Source organism: Eufriesea mexicana, unplaced genomic scaffold (assembly GCF_001483705.2).
Source record: "Eufriesea mexicana isolate 0111107269 unplaced genomic scaffold, ASM148370v2 scaffold4744748416, whole genome shotgun sequence".
NCBI lineage: Eukaryota > Metazoa > Arthropoda > Insecta > Hymenoptera > Apidae > Eufriesea > Eufriesea mexicana.
Window position 1 is genome coordinate 63352 of NW_016907984.1, and position 17964 is coordinate 81315.

At 34.7% G+C, this 17964-nt stretch overlaps 1 protein-coding gene across 3 annotated transcripts in view; it reads right to left on the minus strand.

Moving 5' to 3' along the window:
- Positions 1–17964, minus strand: part of Gbs-76A (Glycogen binding subunit 76A) — a 132784-nt gene that overhangs the window by 20242 nt on the left and 94578 nt on the right. Inside the window, exon 1 of one of the 3 annotated variants that reach the window (XM_017906361.1) lies at positions 10194–10678. The exons of the other annotated variants lie outside the window; for them this stretch is intronic. Within the exon in view, the coding sequence (XP_017761850.1) occupies positions 10194–10349 (156 nt within the window). The 5' untranslated portion in view covers positions 10350–10678. Of the gene's footprint in view, positions 1–10193; positions 10679–17964 lie in introns of those variants that run through there. 3 annotated transcript variants of the gene reach the window in all.

Here is a 17964-nt window from a genome sequence, read left to right on the forward strand (position 1 = left end):
TAAATCATCTTCATAGATAAAGTAATTTCTCCATAAATATATTCAAATTATATTCATAATATTATAATATAATTATATAAATAATATTCATAATATAATTTGAATTTCTCCCTAAATATATTGAAATTATATTTATAATATAATTTAAATATATTTAGAGAGAAATTACTTTATCTATGAAAATGATTTACTCAGAAATATATATTATAGTAATTTTACAGGAATAATACATTATCGGATTATTGAATTTCGTCGTGAAATTCGCTGTCTAAAATTGATTAAGTATCACAAAACGAGCCAGGTCGTGCGTACCTGACAATAATTGAGTAATTCGTAGGACGAAGAGAAACCACGGGATGTTGAGTTTGCGTTACGATACGGTGTAAATTACAGTGATGAAGAACTCGAGGCGTTCGCTGTAATTTGAATATTCGAATGCGAAATTTTTCCGCCATTTCCTTATCTTTTCCCTTTTTTTTCTTCCCTCGCGTGATGTCCAATAACGGTACGATCAATTACCCGCAATAACTTCACGATACCAGGGATTCCGTTTTTAAAATTTAATATTCTCCGCGCGTGCATTGCTATTCTATGCCAAATATAGGCGGCAATAATTGTGTTTCTGTGTACGAGTACGATAATGACTCCAATCTAACCGAAGGAAGCCAATAACGATCGCTGTCTGGTGCATTAGCGCGCTTGTTCCCAGCCAAACGTTCGCAGATTTTTAGCACAACCGAAATAAATTTCCCTGTCCCTTGCATATTTTGAAATGTACCAAGAATATCGAAACAGTAGAATGTAAAATACACAGAAATGGAAGCTTCTGCGTAATACATTACATATTGACGTTTAAAGACCCACGAAACCTGTTAGAGAAATTCAAAAAGCGGTAAAAGTCAGAAGGAATTATTAAAAATTTGCAAACAGCTTTAGGAATTTTCAAATGTATAGCTTCTACACCTATCGGGAACTAAATGACCATTTTCAAACTTTTAAGAAGAAAATTCGGAATTTAATTAAAATTAATTCGATTCCTCGATAACTCGTCTTGTTTAATTTTTATTTTAGGTTTTCTCCTATCATTTTCTCATCCACCAGTCATTCGATCAATCGTGATAAATATAGGACTAAAAATAATTTTGATATCAATCCTATTTGAAACAAAATTTCAATTTTATATTTCCTTTATCTAAAATATAATTCTAATCTTAATAATAAAATTCCAAAATTAATTAACACTAAACCTACCACGACTGGCGAAATGACCGGAAGGTGAAAAAATAAAAAAAGATTCTTAAAAAAAAATGTGAAAGGAAAAATGTAAAATTAATTTATATGCATATAGGAAGAAAAATCGTGGAAACAAATAATCAAAGCGATAACGTTGAGTCCGGAATGTTTAATGAAAATTTGGAATTGCTCATTTAGATCATGATAGGTATAGTGTTAATAATATATACGTCACTGAAAGCGAATGAATTACTTAAATAAGAATATTTGTACCCTCTTATTACTCGCTTCCAAGATAAATATTCTGCAATTCATTCGTGTATAATGTTCTATTTTAGTCTGTACTATATCATCAAGTAGATCGGTATCGAATCCAATTTGAATTTTCATTCGAATCGAGAAGAATATCGCGCAAAGCAGCAAACAATCGATATTGAAACAAAGTTGCATCCCCGGGACGAGAAATGAATAACATAAGATCGAGTATGCTCCGGAACCTTTGAACTTTAAAGCCCGCCTGCACGGTTTCAAACACTCCGCATTTGCATTCTCTACTCATTCTTTGTAATATTCGAAGACGCCTCTTCTCATTGTCTACTATAAAAATGTCCAAGCAACAATGTCGAAGCGTGCCGCACAAGCGAGAGATAAGTATGCAAACCTATTTTAGTTCACCATGATCGTCAGTTTCGAACTTCAAAACACATCTGCACTGTTCGAAACACTTTACATTTACATTCCTCGCGTTCTTCAAAGGATCTCTGTGCCGTTCTACATAACAGCGTCACTGTCCAAATTAGACTGAGTGCTTCGCTAAACTACATCTTGAAACTGGAAGATTTTTCAATGAACATATCTCGACAATCGTTGAACGAAAATTTGCAATCTCTCTACAATGTATTCTGAATTTAATTCAAATAAAATTTCGAATAACAAACGCCCCGTGAATTCAATAATTTATTATAGACATAATATCGAAATTTGGACGAAGACTATTCAAATTAACCTCGTGCTTTGTTAAATTAGATTTAAAATTGGAAGATTTTTCAGTGGATATGTCCCGACAATCGTCGAACGAAAATTTGGAATTTTCTATAATATATTCTGCATTTAGTGCGAATAAAATTTCGAATAACAAATGATCTATGAATTCAATAATATATTATAGAAATAATATCGAAATTTTGACGAAGACTATTCAAATTAACCTCGTGCTTTGTTAAATTAGATTTGAAATTGGAAGATTTTTCAGTGGACATATCCCGACAATCGTCGAATGAAAATTTGGAATTATCTGTAATATATTCTGAATTTAGTTCGAATAAAATTTGGAATGTCATATTATCCGTGAATTCAATAATATATTATAGAAATAATATCGAAATTTGGACGAAGACTATTCTAATTAACCTCGTGTATTGTTAAATTAGATCTTGAAACTGATAGATATTCTAATGTAAAGTTATTGAATATAAATTTGGAATCTCCGCATATATTCTGCATTTCGTTCGAATAAAATTCCGAATTAAAATATAACCCAAATTTACTGGAGATTAAGAATTTTTATATTTTGGAGGGAATAAAGGAGATTCGAATATTGGTTATCTACTATTTCCCGCATTGTAGTTTTAAAATTTGAAATGTATAATTAGATGGTAACTTGAAAAGAGTTTTAATTAATTCGCATTTTCTTATTTAGCGACAGATAAAGAGATATTGGGATTGTGATCGTTGATATTCTTGAGTGATATTTTTAAAAATTGAGATTCATCGTGAATTTTTATATTTTGGAGGGAATAAAGGAAATTCGAATTTTAGTTATCAATTATTTTTCACGTTGTAGTTTTAAAATTTGGGATGCATCGATAGATGCTAATTTAAAAAGAATTTTAATTAATTCGCATTTCTATATTTTAAAACAGATAAGAAGATATTCGAATTTTGATCGTTGATGTTTTAGCGCGATATTCGAGATTCATCGTTAAATGATCGTTTGAGGGAGATTCGATCTCGTACAGAAATCTTGATCAGACGTCTCGAATTTTCTATTGGAGACACGATAAGAAGATAAACGAAGGAATTCGTGGATAATTAATTTATCAGTCCTAGAAACACGAGTTTCGATTTCTAATTACTCGAAGAGATATCCCCCTGTCGCCCGCGATTTAAAATGATCGATTTAAGGTAGAATTTCACGTAGGAATGCTTATCGATCGAGACGTCCGTTCGATACACTGATACATGCGAAATTAAGTAAAAGCGTAGATGAACATCCAATTACCCTTCTCCAAGTCGCAATAATTCTATCTTGCGTCATATCAGGGAGATCAGATAAGGGTTGTCGTGACTCAAGTCACAAGTTTCTATAGCGTTAAACGTCTATCTCTCTAAAGGTATTATAGCATATCTCTCAAGATTACCGAATGATTTAAGATTTCGTAGCTTTTTGCGACTGAAAAAACTTAATCGATCGCTTCCAAGCAATTGCTAAATTGCGTTTCTAAAATGGCAAAGCGTTTAAATCCAAATGAATCTAAATGAATCCAAACGAATTTAAACGAAACCTGTTCCACGTTTGCAAATTATTCCTAATTAAAAACTTTGCAGTAAAAATAGTGAAATTTTGGAATAAGGGTAGCACGAAATTTTGGAGTAAATGTAGTGAAATTTTGGAATAAGGGTAGCACGAAATTTTGGAGTAAATATAGTGAAATCTTGGAACAAAAGTAGCGCGAAATTTTGAGATAAAGATCGCGAAATTTTGGGGTAAAGATAGTGAAATTTTGGAATAAAAGTAGCGCGGTATTTCGGAGTAAAAATAGTGAAATTTTGGAATAAAAGTAGCGCAGTATTTCGGAGTAAAAATAGTGAAATTTTGGAATAAAAGTAGAGCGAAATTTTGGAGTGAAAATAGTGAAATTTTGGAATGAAAGTAGCGCGAAATTTTTGGAGTAAAGATAGTGAAATTTTGGAGTAAAGGTAGTGAAATTTTGGAGTAAAGGTAGTGAAATTTTGGAGAAATAAAATTTCGAATAACAAATGATCTATGAATTCAATAATATATTATAGAAATAATATCGAAATTTTGACGAAGACTATTCAAATTAACCTCGTGCTTTGTTAAATTAGATTTGAAATTGGAAGATTTTTCAGTGGACATATCCCGACAATCGTCGAATGAAAATTTGGAATTATCTGTAATATATTCTGAATTTAGTTCGAATAAAATTTGGAATGTCATATTATCCGTGAATTCAATAATATATTATAGAAATAATATCGAAATTTGGACGAAGACTATTCTAATTAACCTCGTGTATTGTTAAATTAGATCTTGAAACTGATAGATATTCTAATGTAAAGTTATTGAATATAAATTTGGAATCTCCGCATATATTCTGCATTTCGTTCGAATAAAATTCCGAATTAAAATATAACCCATGAATTCAATATTATATTATAGAAATAATATCGAAGTTTGAACGAAAACTGTCCAAATTACACTACGTGTTTTTAATGACCATGTTTCAACATAAATTTGCAATCTATCAACATTATGAATATAGTTCGAATAAAGTCTAAAATAAAGAAACGACCGGCGAATTCAATATTATATTATACAAATAATATCGAAGCTCCTAAACGATACTCTTATCCACTATATCCCCCATTACACCGATGTATATTTTTTCTACTTACAGAAAATATCCTTCAACAACCTGCTCTTAAAAGATATCACGCTACTAATGCTGGCATGAAAAACAGTTGCTCTAAAAAACGACATTCTTTCACTGAAATTATTCCCCATACTACATCCTCAAATCATTACCACGAACCAACACCGATATCAAAAGTTATTTCTCGATAATCAGCCTCCTTTGTACCGTGTTCTTAAACTATTACCACGAACCGACTCTAGTATCACAAGTTATTCCCCTATATACCATTTCCCTGCATTAAAGCAATTTTTCGATCGTCGCTTTGTACCACTAAGTACAAACGTACTTCATAAATCATTACAGCGAAGCAGCACCGACAGCGGAATTCATTTCCCTAAACCTAAAACCTAACCTCTTTCCTAACCAACGTTCCCGGACAGCGCGTCCTTAAATCAACCAGCGCGCAGCCGCTCTCTACCATAAAACCTTATTCACCTAGAAACGCGCACGAAAGATATTTCTTCGCAACGTATTCTTAAATCACTACCACCGACACTGATTCGAACCGCTGTCACGATTGATAAATATTCGACGGTCAAAGGCGGCGTCTTCGGTGATCGATTCGGAAGCGATTTTCAGCGATCCGTTACACGAACACGCGCCGGTAATCGTCGGTTTCCTGTGAACAGGCCAGCCAACCGTTCATTTAGACGTGCGTAGGACTGGCTGCGCGCGCATACGTGCCCACGCGATTCCAGAACGTTGCACCTGGGTGGAACGAGACCGCGAGATATAAAAACGGCTTACGTCCGACGCTGGACACATTCTCGGCGGAATTTATCGGCGGCCTCGCGTGATTAGCGAATAATTAAGCCGGGAGCGTGGAAGATGATAAACGACGGGATAGTGGAATATCCGCGCGCCTTATCCGTTTTCAAGGGAGTCTCGGAGCGTGAAAGACACGCTCGAACGGATTCGTGGAAAATTCGTCTTCGCGCACGTGGAGGGTGGATAATTAATCCCTTGACTACGGCAGATTTTGATACGTAGTGGCCGTACCATACGACAGGAATTGAGTTACGATGTGCGCCATTTTTGTGAAAACAAGCGCCCTCCGTGTCAGAAAGCCAAACTACGTCGAACGTCTATAGACAACCTTTGTGTTACAAACGCAAAATTCCTAAGCGCCCATAGGCACCCACAGTAGTCAAGGGGTTAAATAATTTATTGACACTAGGTTTACGAACATTTCTTGTGGACCCATATCTATCGACAGACGTCAATTTAAGGGATGAACTAATTGTAAGTCAGATATTTTCTTAAAAAACGACTTAAACATCAACATAATTATACACTATTGACATATAAATACTGAAACTACGGGATGTATATTTATATAAAATTTGTAATATTTGTAAAGACTATTTTTATTTAAATGTATACAATTTTAATAAATGTAAGAATGACGCGTACTGTGAAGTTAGTGTTAATTATGATTGGCGGAATGAAGGATGTGATATAGGCTTGGACCCTACGAGACTCTGTTCTGGGGATATCTGGGAATCTAAGCCTAACCTAACCTAGCCCAAACCTAGTGTTAATTTTGATTGTCAGAATGAACGATGTGATATAAGCTTGGACTCTATGAGACTCTGTTTTAGGACATCTGAGAATACTCATTTAGGTTTCCCTTTTCTGGAATAGGTTTTCCAGGACCCTAGGGTTCGTCAGACTAGTCCCAGAACCGGGGTGAACAATTAAACCACATCCGTTTAGTCATAAGTATATATATATACTTATATATATATATATTTATATTGTTTTTACCTGATGCTATTACTGCTCACGCTATTCCAATACTATATTTAAGTAACGAGCATTCTTGAATAATGCATACGAAACATACAAGGTGTTGTTATTAACAATAATTTATTTCATGTTAACCCTGCTGAGGGTTTTTATGCTTTTCGTATCAGATGTTTCTCTTTTAATTAATGGATGCTTGTTATTATGTGAACGTTTCTCGTTTTACGTATCGTTTATCAGAGTTCAAGACTGTAAAACGGAGCATGCACGCTTGGTAATTAGAAAGTAGTGTATCGTTCGCATAGTTTCAATTTTGAGTTCTCTTTTTTCCTATTCTTTTGTGACATTAGAATGGATTCCAAATTTTTGTATTTCTTACTGGTTTCCATGAAGCTCTGTTTCCACCATACAGCGTAAATTTTTTGAAGCAATATTTAGAATTCTATACTCGTTAAATAAAACGTTTACTATTTCTTGAGTAGAAATACTAATAGAAATTCTCGTGATTTATTAGATCTTCAGTTACGACTGCCTGTATGCCAGGTATTAAATTTCGTACATGAAAGTAGCGTCTACTACAGGTAATTCTAACACTGACTTTCTTTTTGGGATTAGAATGGACTATAAATTCCAGTTTCTTTTTAATTTCAATAAATTTCTTTTGCTATTATAAATTCCAGATACTCCGATAAAATATTCGAGACGTCTATCATTTATCAAGTACCAATACCAAAAATAAGTCCTTCTGATAGCATTTTCCAACTTCATTCAGCAATTTGAAAAGAAAAACATAGAAATATTTGATTCCTTTAATGTAACCTTAATTTTCCAAATAGAAAATGCTTCTTTAACCCTAATTCTATGAAATTCCTGAAAATATGCGGATAATGCAAATGTATTTTTCACAAATTACAAATTAATAGTAGATCATATCCACATCGTAAGCCTAATTATGTCTACCTATTCAGACTTTCGTCACACGCCCTTGATAATTAGCATATCCGTGTAATGCGTTCCGCACACACATTTACAGGATGCTAATTCCAGCGTTAAGGACATCGTGCTAGAAAATAAAATTAGCAACCCTCGATGCGATCTCCGAGACTACAAACTACACAGTATGGCGCTAACGGAGTGCGACCGTCATTAAAACAGCGATTACGGTGATCCGGGTTTATCGTCTAACACGTACGTCGCACTATTAATCAGTTTTCCTTCATTAGAAACGAATAGACCATTTGCTGATACGAACGCGCGGTCCATTAATTAATAGTCTCGATTTGCACTAGGAGCGCAGGGCAGGGTCGTAAAGTGCGATTATCATCGCGCAGCGAGCTGGTGTGCTGAACTATTACCATTGGCTCAGGCCAAGTCCTTTTTGTGCTCGTCGATCGCCAAGTCCTTGGAGATCGTTCGTGGAACAGCAAAATGTATAGGGCTAGCGAATCGTAATTAAGTCTCCGAATGTTATTGCGCTGATATAAATCTGCGATAGCGTGGGTTTCCGATTTCGCAATCGGGAGGAATGGATTCGCGGAAGCTAAATGGAACGGGTAAATAAGAAGTAGCTCCGAGTTGAGGAAGATCAGTAAAGTGGATTTAATCAGAGATCGCGGCTTTTGAGAAACGTAAAGCGGTTACACAACGGTGCAACGAAGTGATGAAAAATAACCAGATCACGTCTAGACGGTAAATATGATGTAAGAAAATATTTTGTTTGGCCAGTGGTGTTGTTACTTTTGAACGAAAGAATGTCGTTTTCTATGATAACGATAAGTTAATTAACTAATGCTCACTCGGCTTTTTCTTTTTAATTATCGTACTCGATTTATGCTTTATGTGTGTGTTAATCATCCGAGATAAGCCTAGTAATCATTTCTCTTTTTTAAAGAGAATAGACATTTGCTTTTCATACAGAATGTAACGTGGAAACTTCCTGCTGTCAAGCTGAGATATTAATATAATACTACGACGACCTTTGAGATATCTCGAAGACAGAAAAATTATGATCGAAGTTCACACCGAAGGTTTAAGCCACGACACCTTGGTAATTGTGGAAACAGATATTTAAACAAGGTCGACTTGTTTACTTCCACTCCTTTTCCTTTATTCTGTCAATTAAGCGGATCAAACGCCGCATATGGCGAAAACATCGATACTGCGTTAATCTAACAAAAGAATCTTAGTAAATGTTCTTCCTAAGTGTTCTCATTATAGATGGAAAGGAAATGAATCTTCGTTTGGAATAATTTTCGTTCAAAAAACGTCCAAAATGCAATTATGTTTTGTACGATAGGAAGAAAATTGGAGAACAAAAAGCATGATAAGCAAACGAGTAATTTTTGTTGATTTCCTGACTTAAATACCACTTGGAAGCTATAGAGATATGACATAATTTGAAAGAAGAATATCTTGTTGAGGTAAGTTCGAAGATACGAGTTTTTTAAAAACAGATGATAAATCCGCGAAGTTTTATTTTCATTCTTTAACAATAGGTATTCTCGAAATACCCAAGAAACTGCCAAAGAGAAACAGAAGGACACTCTTCAATCTAAATGTAGAATAAATAGAGGATTTATATTTCAATTCGTTTCTTCCCTCTAAATATCAAATAGGCACCCTATGTATAGAATTAAAAGATTTGTCCTGCAAAATTATTTATTTTAATTACTTGGATTTGACAATCAATATCCTCGGAATATCTAAGAAATTGTCAAAAAGAAACGTGGATATATTGAACAAATATAGAATTTATATTTCAATTCTTTGACAATTGATATTCACAAAACATAAAGAACTGTCAAAAAAGAAGCATCGGATCTAAAAGGAAATAGGAAAACCACTCTTCTCTGTCTCTAAATGTCACACAGACACCTTTCAGACACGTAAAAATAATTTATTTTAATTTCCTAATAATCGATATCCTCAGGCTACCCAAGAATCTGTCATAGAAAAACAGAGGGACACTTTTTCGTGTAAATGTCGAATAAATAAAGAATTTGTGTTTTAATTCCTTGACAATGGATATCCTCACGATACCCAAGAAACTGTCAAAGAGATATAAGGGTCATCTTTCCATCTAAATATCAAACAGACACCCTTCAGATACGCTAAAATTATTTATTTTAATTCCCTAATAATCAATATCCTCAGGCTACCCAAGAAACTGTCATAGAAAAACAGAGAGACACTCTCCCATCTAAATATCGAATAAATAAAGAATCTGTATTTTAATTTCCTGACAATGGATATCCTCACGATACCCAAGAAACTGTCAAGAGATACAGGGCTCACTTTTCCATCCAAATATCAAACAGACGTCAAAATTATATATATTAATTTCCTAACAATCGCTATTCTTTATGCATCTAAGAAATTGACACAAAGAAACATCTAACCAGATTACATCTAAGACCAATCAGTGTAACATCCTACCCTAAACACCTAATAGACAGATAACACATGGAGCGAATAAATCGTCCCGTAATGACTTACCACTCGATTCTGCATCGTTGACCACCCAGAAAATGGCAAGACACCTCCATTTCCCGAATCCAACATCGTCAACGAGGAAACGCTAGGCGAGCGCGTCAAGACCGGACTGACCCGCGTGGATTCGCGATTATCACTACCGACAATTACCATATTCATCCCTGCTAATTTTCACCGACGAATCATAGAACTTCACACTGTGGCATGACGATCGCAACCGATAAGAACATCAGCGTAAATCAATCCGGCTTGGAAAGCAATTACGGGCGCGACTCTAAGAAGCAAGCAGGGACTCGATCGCGGATTACCTGTGTCGAATCGAGTCGAATCGAGCCGTATCGAGCAATCGATGGCACACGCGTGCCACACGGTGTCTCGCACGATTGTTCTCCGTGTCCTCGCACAGTCCACGGATCCCACAATCGGCTATTGTAAGAGCAGCGTTTCGTTTCCGACCGATTATTCACCGGCACAGTCTAAATCGTGACTACTTGACCCGCGTCTAGGGCAGCCTCGCAATTCATCGTGACAGATTTATCGTCGTCACTCCTACAAGAAGGCCAGCCAATCAACGCCGAGATCCTGCTCTAATTGATTAGCAACAAATTACGTGTGGGGCGACGATATATATTTACGCGTGGGCCACTCCGCTCAGAAAATACTCTCCCTTCACCGTTTCGCATTACCTGACCGAGTGCTTCGCCTTTGCGCCTCGTCCTCTACGCAGTCGATATTTCCAGGTGTTTTCAGAGGTAGCAGGAAATAGAATCGCTGGCTGTTACGTGACTGAGACAGTTTCGGAGACGTTCTGCGCACAATTTCTCCGCTTTCGGCGAACAATGGAGATATGTACACGCCGCGGGCAGACGCGAGACTGTGTTGGCTTACTACGGTCATGGCGTGTTTTGGTTCCGTCGTCACGCTGTTCAACGCTCGACTTACTATGGCTTGGATGACCATTTTCAAAACACACCTTCAAAATTCCGCGTTCGAGGTTATTGGCTCGTGTAGTCAATAAGTCTTCGAGATTTTTCTTTCGATATTTAGCCTTTGTTCTGGTTTCCTTGTATCGTCGTTCAACTTGGGAGGGTCTAGATGATCGATTTGAAAACTTTTCTTTGCGATTTTTTTTTTTTTCAATATATGTGCAATCTATGTCTTTCTATTTTTTTTTTAAAGATTATACCGATTCTTCGTTCTCCGGTCGTTTGACCGTGATAGGTTTAGAGTTAACCGGGTTGTGTTTTAAACGGGATTATTCGTAGGTGGTGTTGATTGAGAGGTTAAATAAAAATTATTTTTAAATATTATGGGATTTTTTATACATGGGATTATTTTTAAAACGAGATCGTTTATGTATGCTGTGAATCATAATTAAGAGTGGAATAAAAATTTCAGGAATTTTAGAAAGGTGTAGAAAAATTTGGCAATTAAATTGTGGAAATTTGGACGAGATTATTTATATATTCTGTTAATCGGAATTAACAGTAGAATATTTTCTAAAAATTTTAGGAAGGTACCTGGAAGATTTTGGAATTGAATTGTAGAAATTAAGATTTTTTTAATGAGATTATTTACAAAACGAGATCGTTTGTGAACGATGCTAATTAAAATAGTATTTTTGGAGTGATTTAGTTTTGGAATAGAGGGAATGAAAACGTAGGAATTTTGTAGTATCTTTTAATAGTTTTTTGACGTTTGTTATATTTGATAAGGATAGAGTTCAATTACGAAATTGAAGTGTACAAATGTACGTATGGTGGAATATCGACTGAAAGCATAGATTTTATTGGATGGAGTACGAGTTTACATAGAGTATCGTAGAAAATAGCGGAGGTGGCGGAGATTTATGGGAGACGCCTCGAGGGATTGTTAAGAGGATTTCAAAGTAAAGGTATTGTTTAAATTTTGCAACTGTTGACAGTCACGACTAGTAAACATATAATGTACAGCGTGTCTGGAAAACATTTTAGAAAGTTGCATGCTCGCGCTATTTTTACGCTTCAACCGGAATAGATGAGGCAACCGAGAATTCATGAGACATAAATCAATTACATCTTCAATGGAAGGTTGGGTTACTTCGCTACAAATAGACCATCTTTTATGGCTCGCGTTGAATTGATTCTGTTAAAAATGTTTATTAACGGGGAATCGATTTCTTTCTTGCTTTCCCATTTACAGCTTCCCATGATCCGAAATTGCCAAGTTATAACAGCTATCACAAGTATTTCATTCGTCGGAGAACAATTTTTATTTAGTAAGTATGGAAATTTGAGAATTAGGGAATTTCGAAATTTTAAAATTTCGGAATTTGAAAATTTGAATGTGGAAGAATTTAGAAATTTGGAAATTTGGGAACTTGGGGATTTAAAAATTTGAGAATTGAATGTTCGAGAATTTGGGAATTTGGGAATTTAGGTATTTAGGTATTTAGGAATTTGGAAATTTGGGAATTTAGGAATTTAGGAATTTAGGAACTTAGGAATTTAGGAATTTAGGACTTAAGGACTTTAGGAATCTAGAAATATAGAAATCTAGGAATCTAGGAATTTAAGAATTTAGAGACTTAGGAATTTAGGAATTTAAGGACTTAGAAATTTAGGAATTTAGGAATATAGGAATATAGGAATTTAAGGACTTAGAAATTTAGGAATTTAGGAATTTGGGAATTTAATAGCGCGAGAGTTCGAGCATTTGGGAATTTAAAAATTTGAGAATTTGGAACTTTGAAAGTTCGAGAATCTGAAAATTTAGAAATTTAAGGATTTAAAAATTTGAGAATTTGGAAATTGAGAGTTCGAGAATTTGAGAATTTAGGAACTTAAGGATTCCAAAATTAAAAAATTTGGAAATTTGAGGATTTAAGAACTCCAGAGTCCGATAATTAAAAAATTTAGGAATCTAGGAAAACTTAATTATCCTACTAAAACTTACTTTACTCGAAACACTGTAATATCAAAGTATCTAAGCTTCTTGCCAAGCTCCCGTTAGAAATTAACATACGTCCATTTAGAGTTGCTAAATTTTCTTCGCGCCGTTCGCAACATACAAGCCATCCACTGTTAACAGATTACTATCCGAATTATTACCAAAGTTATTAATCTGAAACGAACGATCTACATCTTTATAACGCGACAAAATAAAATTCATAAAACAATGTAATACTTATGATCTTACCGATGTTTGTATAACACTTAATACTCTCTGAGCCCCCTTATCATCCTTAATAATCTCCAAAGATTAACGAACAGATAAAATACAAAGAAACTGCAAAGTGGTAATAACGAGTGGCGAACAAAAATGGCTTAAGCACAACACGTGGTGAATAAAGAACATACTCCGAGCGAAATAAGACTCTTAAACATTCTTATTTCCCTGCAAAAATATATTTATTCCGTCATTTATCATCCGTGTCAAATATGAACCGCTAAAAATTCATACTTTCACCATCCCGCGACATAATCCACCATTCGATACATTCGGTCATTCGATCGCGAATGATATCGACATACCGATTTCCCTTTCCATACGAATCGTAAATGAACGAAGTGGAAAAAGAAAAACGGGAAAAGAAAGAAAAAAATTCGCGGTGAAAATGTTCGTATTGTTCGTACGAACGCTCCGTCCATGAAGTTACTTAATCAACTGTCGATCGAAAACTAATTGCACGACACGCCGATAAACTGCAACTTAGGTTATCGCACCACGACCACGCCATTATTTTTTCACCTCGAGAAACATTCCATCGACGATGCATCACCGATCGGCCGAGTCAACAACCTTTCTTTTATCTCCTTACGTACCGATTGTTCGCCATTAGCCGGTCTCGAGTTATCTGCCTAAACCAAGTACAACGAATCATTTCTCCATTTTTTTCCTTCCTTTTTTTCTTTCTCTTTTACGTTCTCTTAATCTCGATCCACGTCACTTGAAACTGGCTTTAAGTCGGGCTTCGACGTCTCGTCCAAGTCCGCTTTTATATCGGAGCTCTTGTTTGTTAGAAAAATTTTATTATTTTCGGGGAGATTAATATTTTGATATTTTGGCGAATAAAAGGTTTGGGATTGGATCGGTGGTTAATTTGGGGGAGAAGATGGAGAAGGAAGGGTACTTCTTGCGCTGTATTTTGAAATTTTGAAATTTTGAAATTTTAAAAGCTGTTCCTAGGTGATGATTGTTCGAGTCAATTTTAATTTACTGGAGATTAAGAATTTTTATATTTTGGAGGGAATAAAGGAGATTCGAATATTGGTTATCTACTATTTCCCGCATTGTAGTTTTAAAATTTGAAATGTATAATTAGATGGTAACTTGAAAAGAGTTTTAATTAATTCGCATTTTCTTATTTAGCGACAGATAAAGAGATATTGGGATTGTGATCGTTGATATTCTTGAGTGATATTTTTAAAAATTGAGATTCATCGTGAATTTTTATATTTTGGAGGGAATAAAGGAAATTCGAATTTTAGTTATCAATTATTTTTCACGTTGTAGTTTTAAAATTTGGGATGCATCGATAGATGCTAATTTAAAAAGAATTTTAATTAATTCGCATTTCTATATTTTAAAACAGATAAGAAGATATTCGAATTTTGATCGTTGATGTTTTAGCGCGATATTCGAGATTCATCGTTAAATGATCGTTTGAGGGAGATTCGATCTCGTACAGAAATCTTGATCAGACGTCTCGAATTTTCTATTGGAGACACGATAAGAAGATAAACGAAGGAATTCCTGGATAATTAATTTATCAGTCCTAGAAACACGAGTTTCGATTTCTAATTACTCGAAGAGATATCCCCGTGTCGCCCGCGATTTAAAATGATCGATTTAAGGTAGAATTTCACGTAGGAATGCTTATCGATCGAGACGTCCGTTCGATACACTGATACATGCGAAATTAAGTAAAAGCGTAGATGAACATCCAATTACCCTTCTCCAAGTCGCAATAATTCTATCTTGCGTCATATCAGGGAGATCAGATAAGGGTTGTCGTGACTCAAGTCACAAGTTTCTATAGCGTTAAACGTCTATCTCTCTAAAGGTATTATAGCATATCTCTCAAGATTACCGAATGATTTAAGATTTCGTAGCTTTTTGCGACTGAAAAAACTTAATCGATCGCTTCCAAGCAATTGCTAAATTGCGTTTCTAAAATGGCAAAGCGTTTAAATCCAAATGAATCTAAATGAATCCAAACGAATTTAAACGAAACCTGTTCCACGTTTGCAAATTATTCCTAATTAAAAACTTTGCAGTAAAAATAGTGAAATTTTGGAATAAGGGTAGCACGAAATTTTGGAGTAAATGTAGTGAAATTTTGGAATAAGGGTAGCACGAAATTTTGGAGTAAATATAGTGAAATCTTGGAACAAAAGTAGCGCGAAATTTTGAGATAAAGATCGCGAAATTTTGGGGTAAAGATAGTGAAATTTTGGAATAAAAGTAGCGCGGTATTTCGGAGTAAAAATAGTGAAATTTTGGAATAAAAGTAGCGCAGTATTTCGGAGTAAAAATAGTGAAATTTTGGAATAAAAGTAGAGCGAAATTTTGGAGTGAAAATAGTGAAATTTTGGAATGAAAGTAGCGCGAAATTTTTGGAGTAAAGATAGTGAAATTTTGGAGTAAAGGTAGTGAAATTTTGGAGTAAAGGTAGTGAAATTTTGGAGTAAAGGTAGTGAAATTTTGGAGTAAAGGTAGTGAAATTTTGGAGTAAAGGTAGTGAAATTTTGGAGTAAAGGTAGTGGAATTTTGGAGTAAAGGTAGTGGAATTTTGGAGTAAAGGTAGTGGAATTTTGGAGTAAAGGTAGTGGAATTTTGGAGTAAAGGTAGTGGAATTTTGGAGTAAAGGTAGTGGAATTTTGGAGTAAAGGTAGTGGAATTTTGGAGTAAAGGTAGTGGAATTTTGGAGTAAAGGTAGTGGAATTTTGGAGTAATAGCAGTGCTAAAATTTTGGAGTAATAGCAGTGCTAAAATTTTGGAGTAATAGCAGTGCTAAAATTTTGGAGTAATAGCAGTGCTAAAATTTTGGAGTAATAGCAGTGCTAAAATTTTGGAGTAATAGCAGTGCTAAAATTTTGGAGTAACAGCAGTGCTAAAATTTTGGAGTAACAGCAGTGCTAAAATTTTGGAGTAACAGCAGTGCTAAAATTTTGGAGTAAAAATAGTGAGATTTTGGAATAAAAGCAATACTAAAATTCTAAAGCAAAGATAGTGCAATACCTCTAAAGCAACAAAAATAATTATTACCATTATTTTTCGTTTAAATAATTCGCAGGATTTCCATCGAAAGCTATTGAACTGGACTATAATATCGCAAGCCCGACTGACAAAGTAAACGTGTCTTTAGTACAAAATATAGAACGTTAAGCACACTTGAAATGAATTTAATAAGCGTCAGAGATGCATGATACAGAAGAAACTCGTTACCGTTGGACATCTGTGAGAAACAGAGATAGCAAACGAAGGGATAATGAATATTAATATAATAACGACGTTCCGCCATTTTTCTTTTTTCCTTCTTCCTTTTCGTAGGGTGCGACTTAAAGTAATTGAATGCAAGATAAAGTACTTGATAGGATAATATTTTTACCGAATGTTTTGTCTGGAATGAGATGAGTCACCGGGTTGCTCTTCTCGTTTGATTGAGGTGAGAAGGAAATGGCGGAGGAAAAAGTTGCATGATAGAGCGAGATTTATCTTCTCGTGACTTTGCTTTCTGCGTACATGAACGCGATATCTAGAAGGTAGCTTCTCTCCTTTTCTCTCCGAGCCTCTTTGCATGGAAACACCGCGTTAATCTGTGCTCCAAGACTAAATGTTTAATGAGACATCTATACCAATTAATCATCGCGAGACTTCAAATTCGCATTAATATTTCAATCACAGGTCGAATAATTTATGCAAATTGTTTATAATTATTATAATACTCGCGACAAAGTAACATTATTATTTCTACGCTTTCTTACGGTCTATTCGAAAAATCTGTAGAAATAATGTTCGAGTACCTCATACTCGATTATCAATTATAATTCTCAACACGGTACTTACCGGCAGCTTGTTAATCGCTTCTTCGATTATCATTAATCAACCGGAAGCATAGTGTGATCGGCTGTTGAATATCGACATTCGTTAATCAAATGAACGGCAAAAAATCACTTTCAAGAAGTACGTGTAAGCTCACATTTCCGAATCATTTTAAGCTTCTCGGTACGGTGCGCAGGTTCACTATTTTATCTCATAGGAAAAACGCAAGTACCCCGATATTATATCATTTACATCATTTTTTCTTTTGTATGCTACACAAATTCGCAACGAGACTCGACGAGAAGTGTAGTTTAGGCGAAATAAATGAGGTATAAAGCAAGAAACGTATAATACTATGTTTACTAGTACGTATAATAGTAGTACGCATACTAGTATTAGTACTAACACTATAATACTAATACTAATACTATAATAATAGTACTAATACTAATACTGCAATAGTAGTACTAATACTACAATACTAATACCAATACTGCAATAGTAGTACTAATACTATAATACTAGTAGTAATACTATAATACTGATACTAATACTATAATATTAGTACTAATACTATAATATTAGTACTAATACTATAATACTAGTAGTAATACTATAATACTAGTACTAATACTATGATACTAATACTATGATACTAGTATAATACTACTAAACACAGGATACTAATACTAATAGTCCAAAAGTATGATATCCACGAAAACCACTATAGTGGCGTACCGTTCAAATT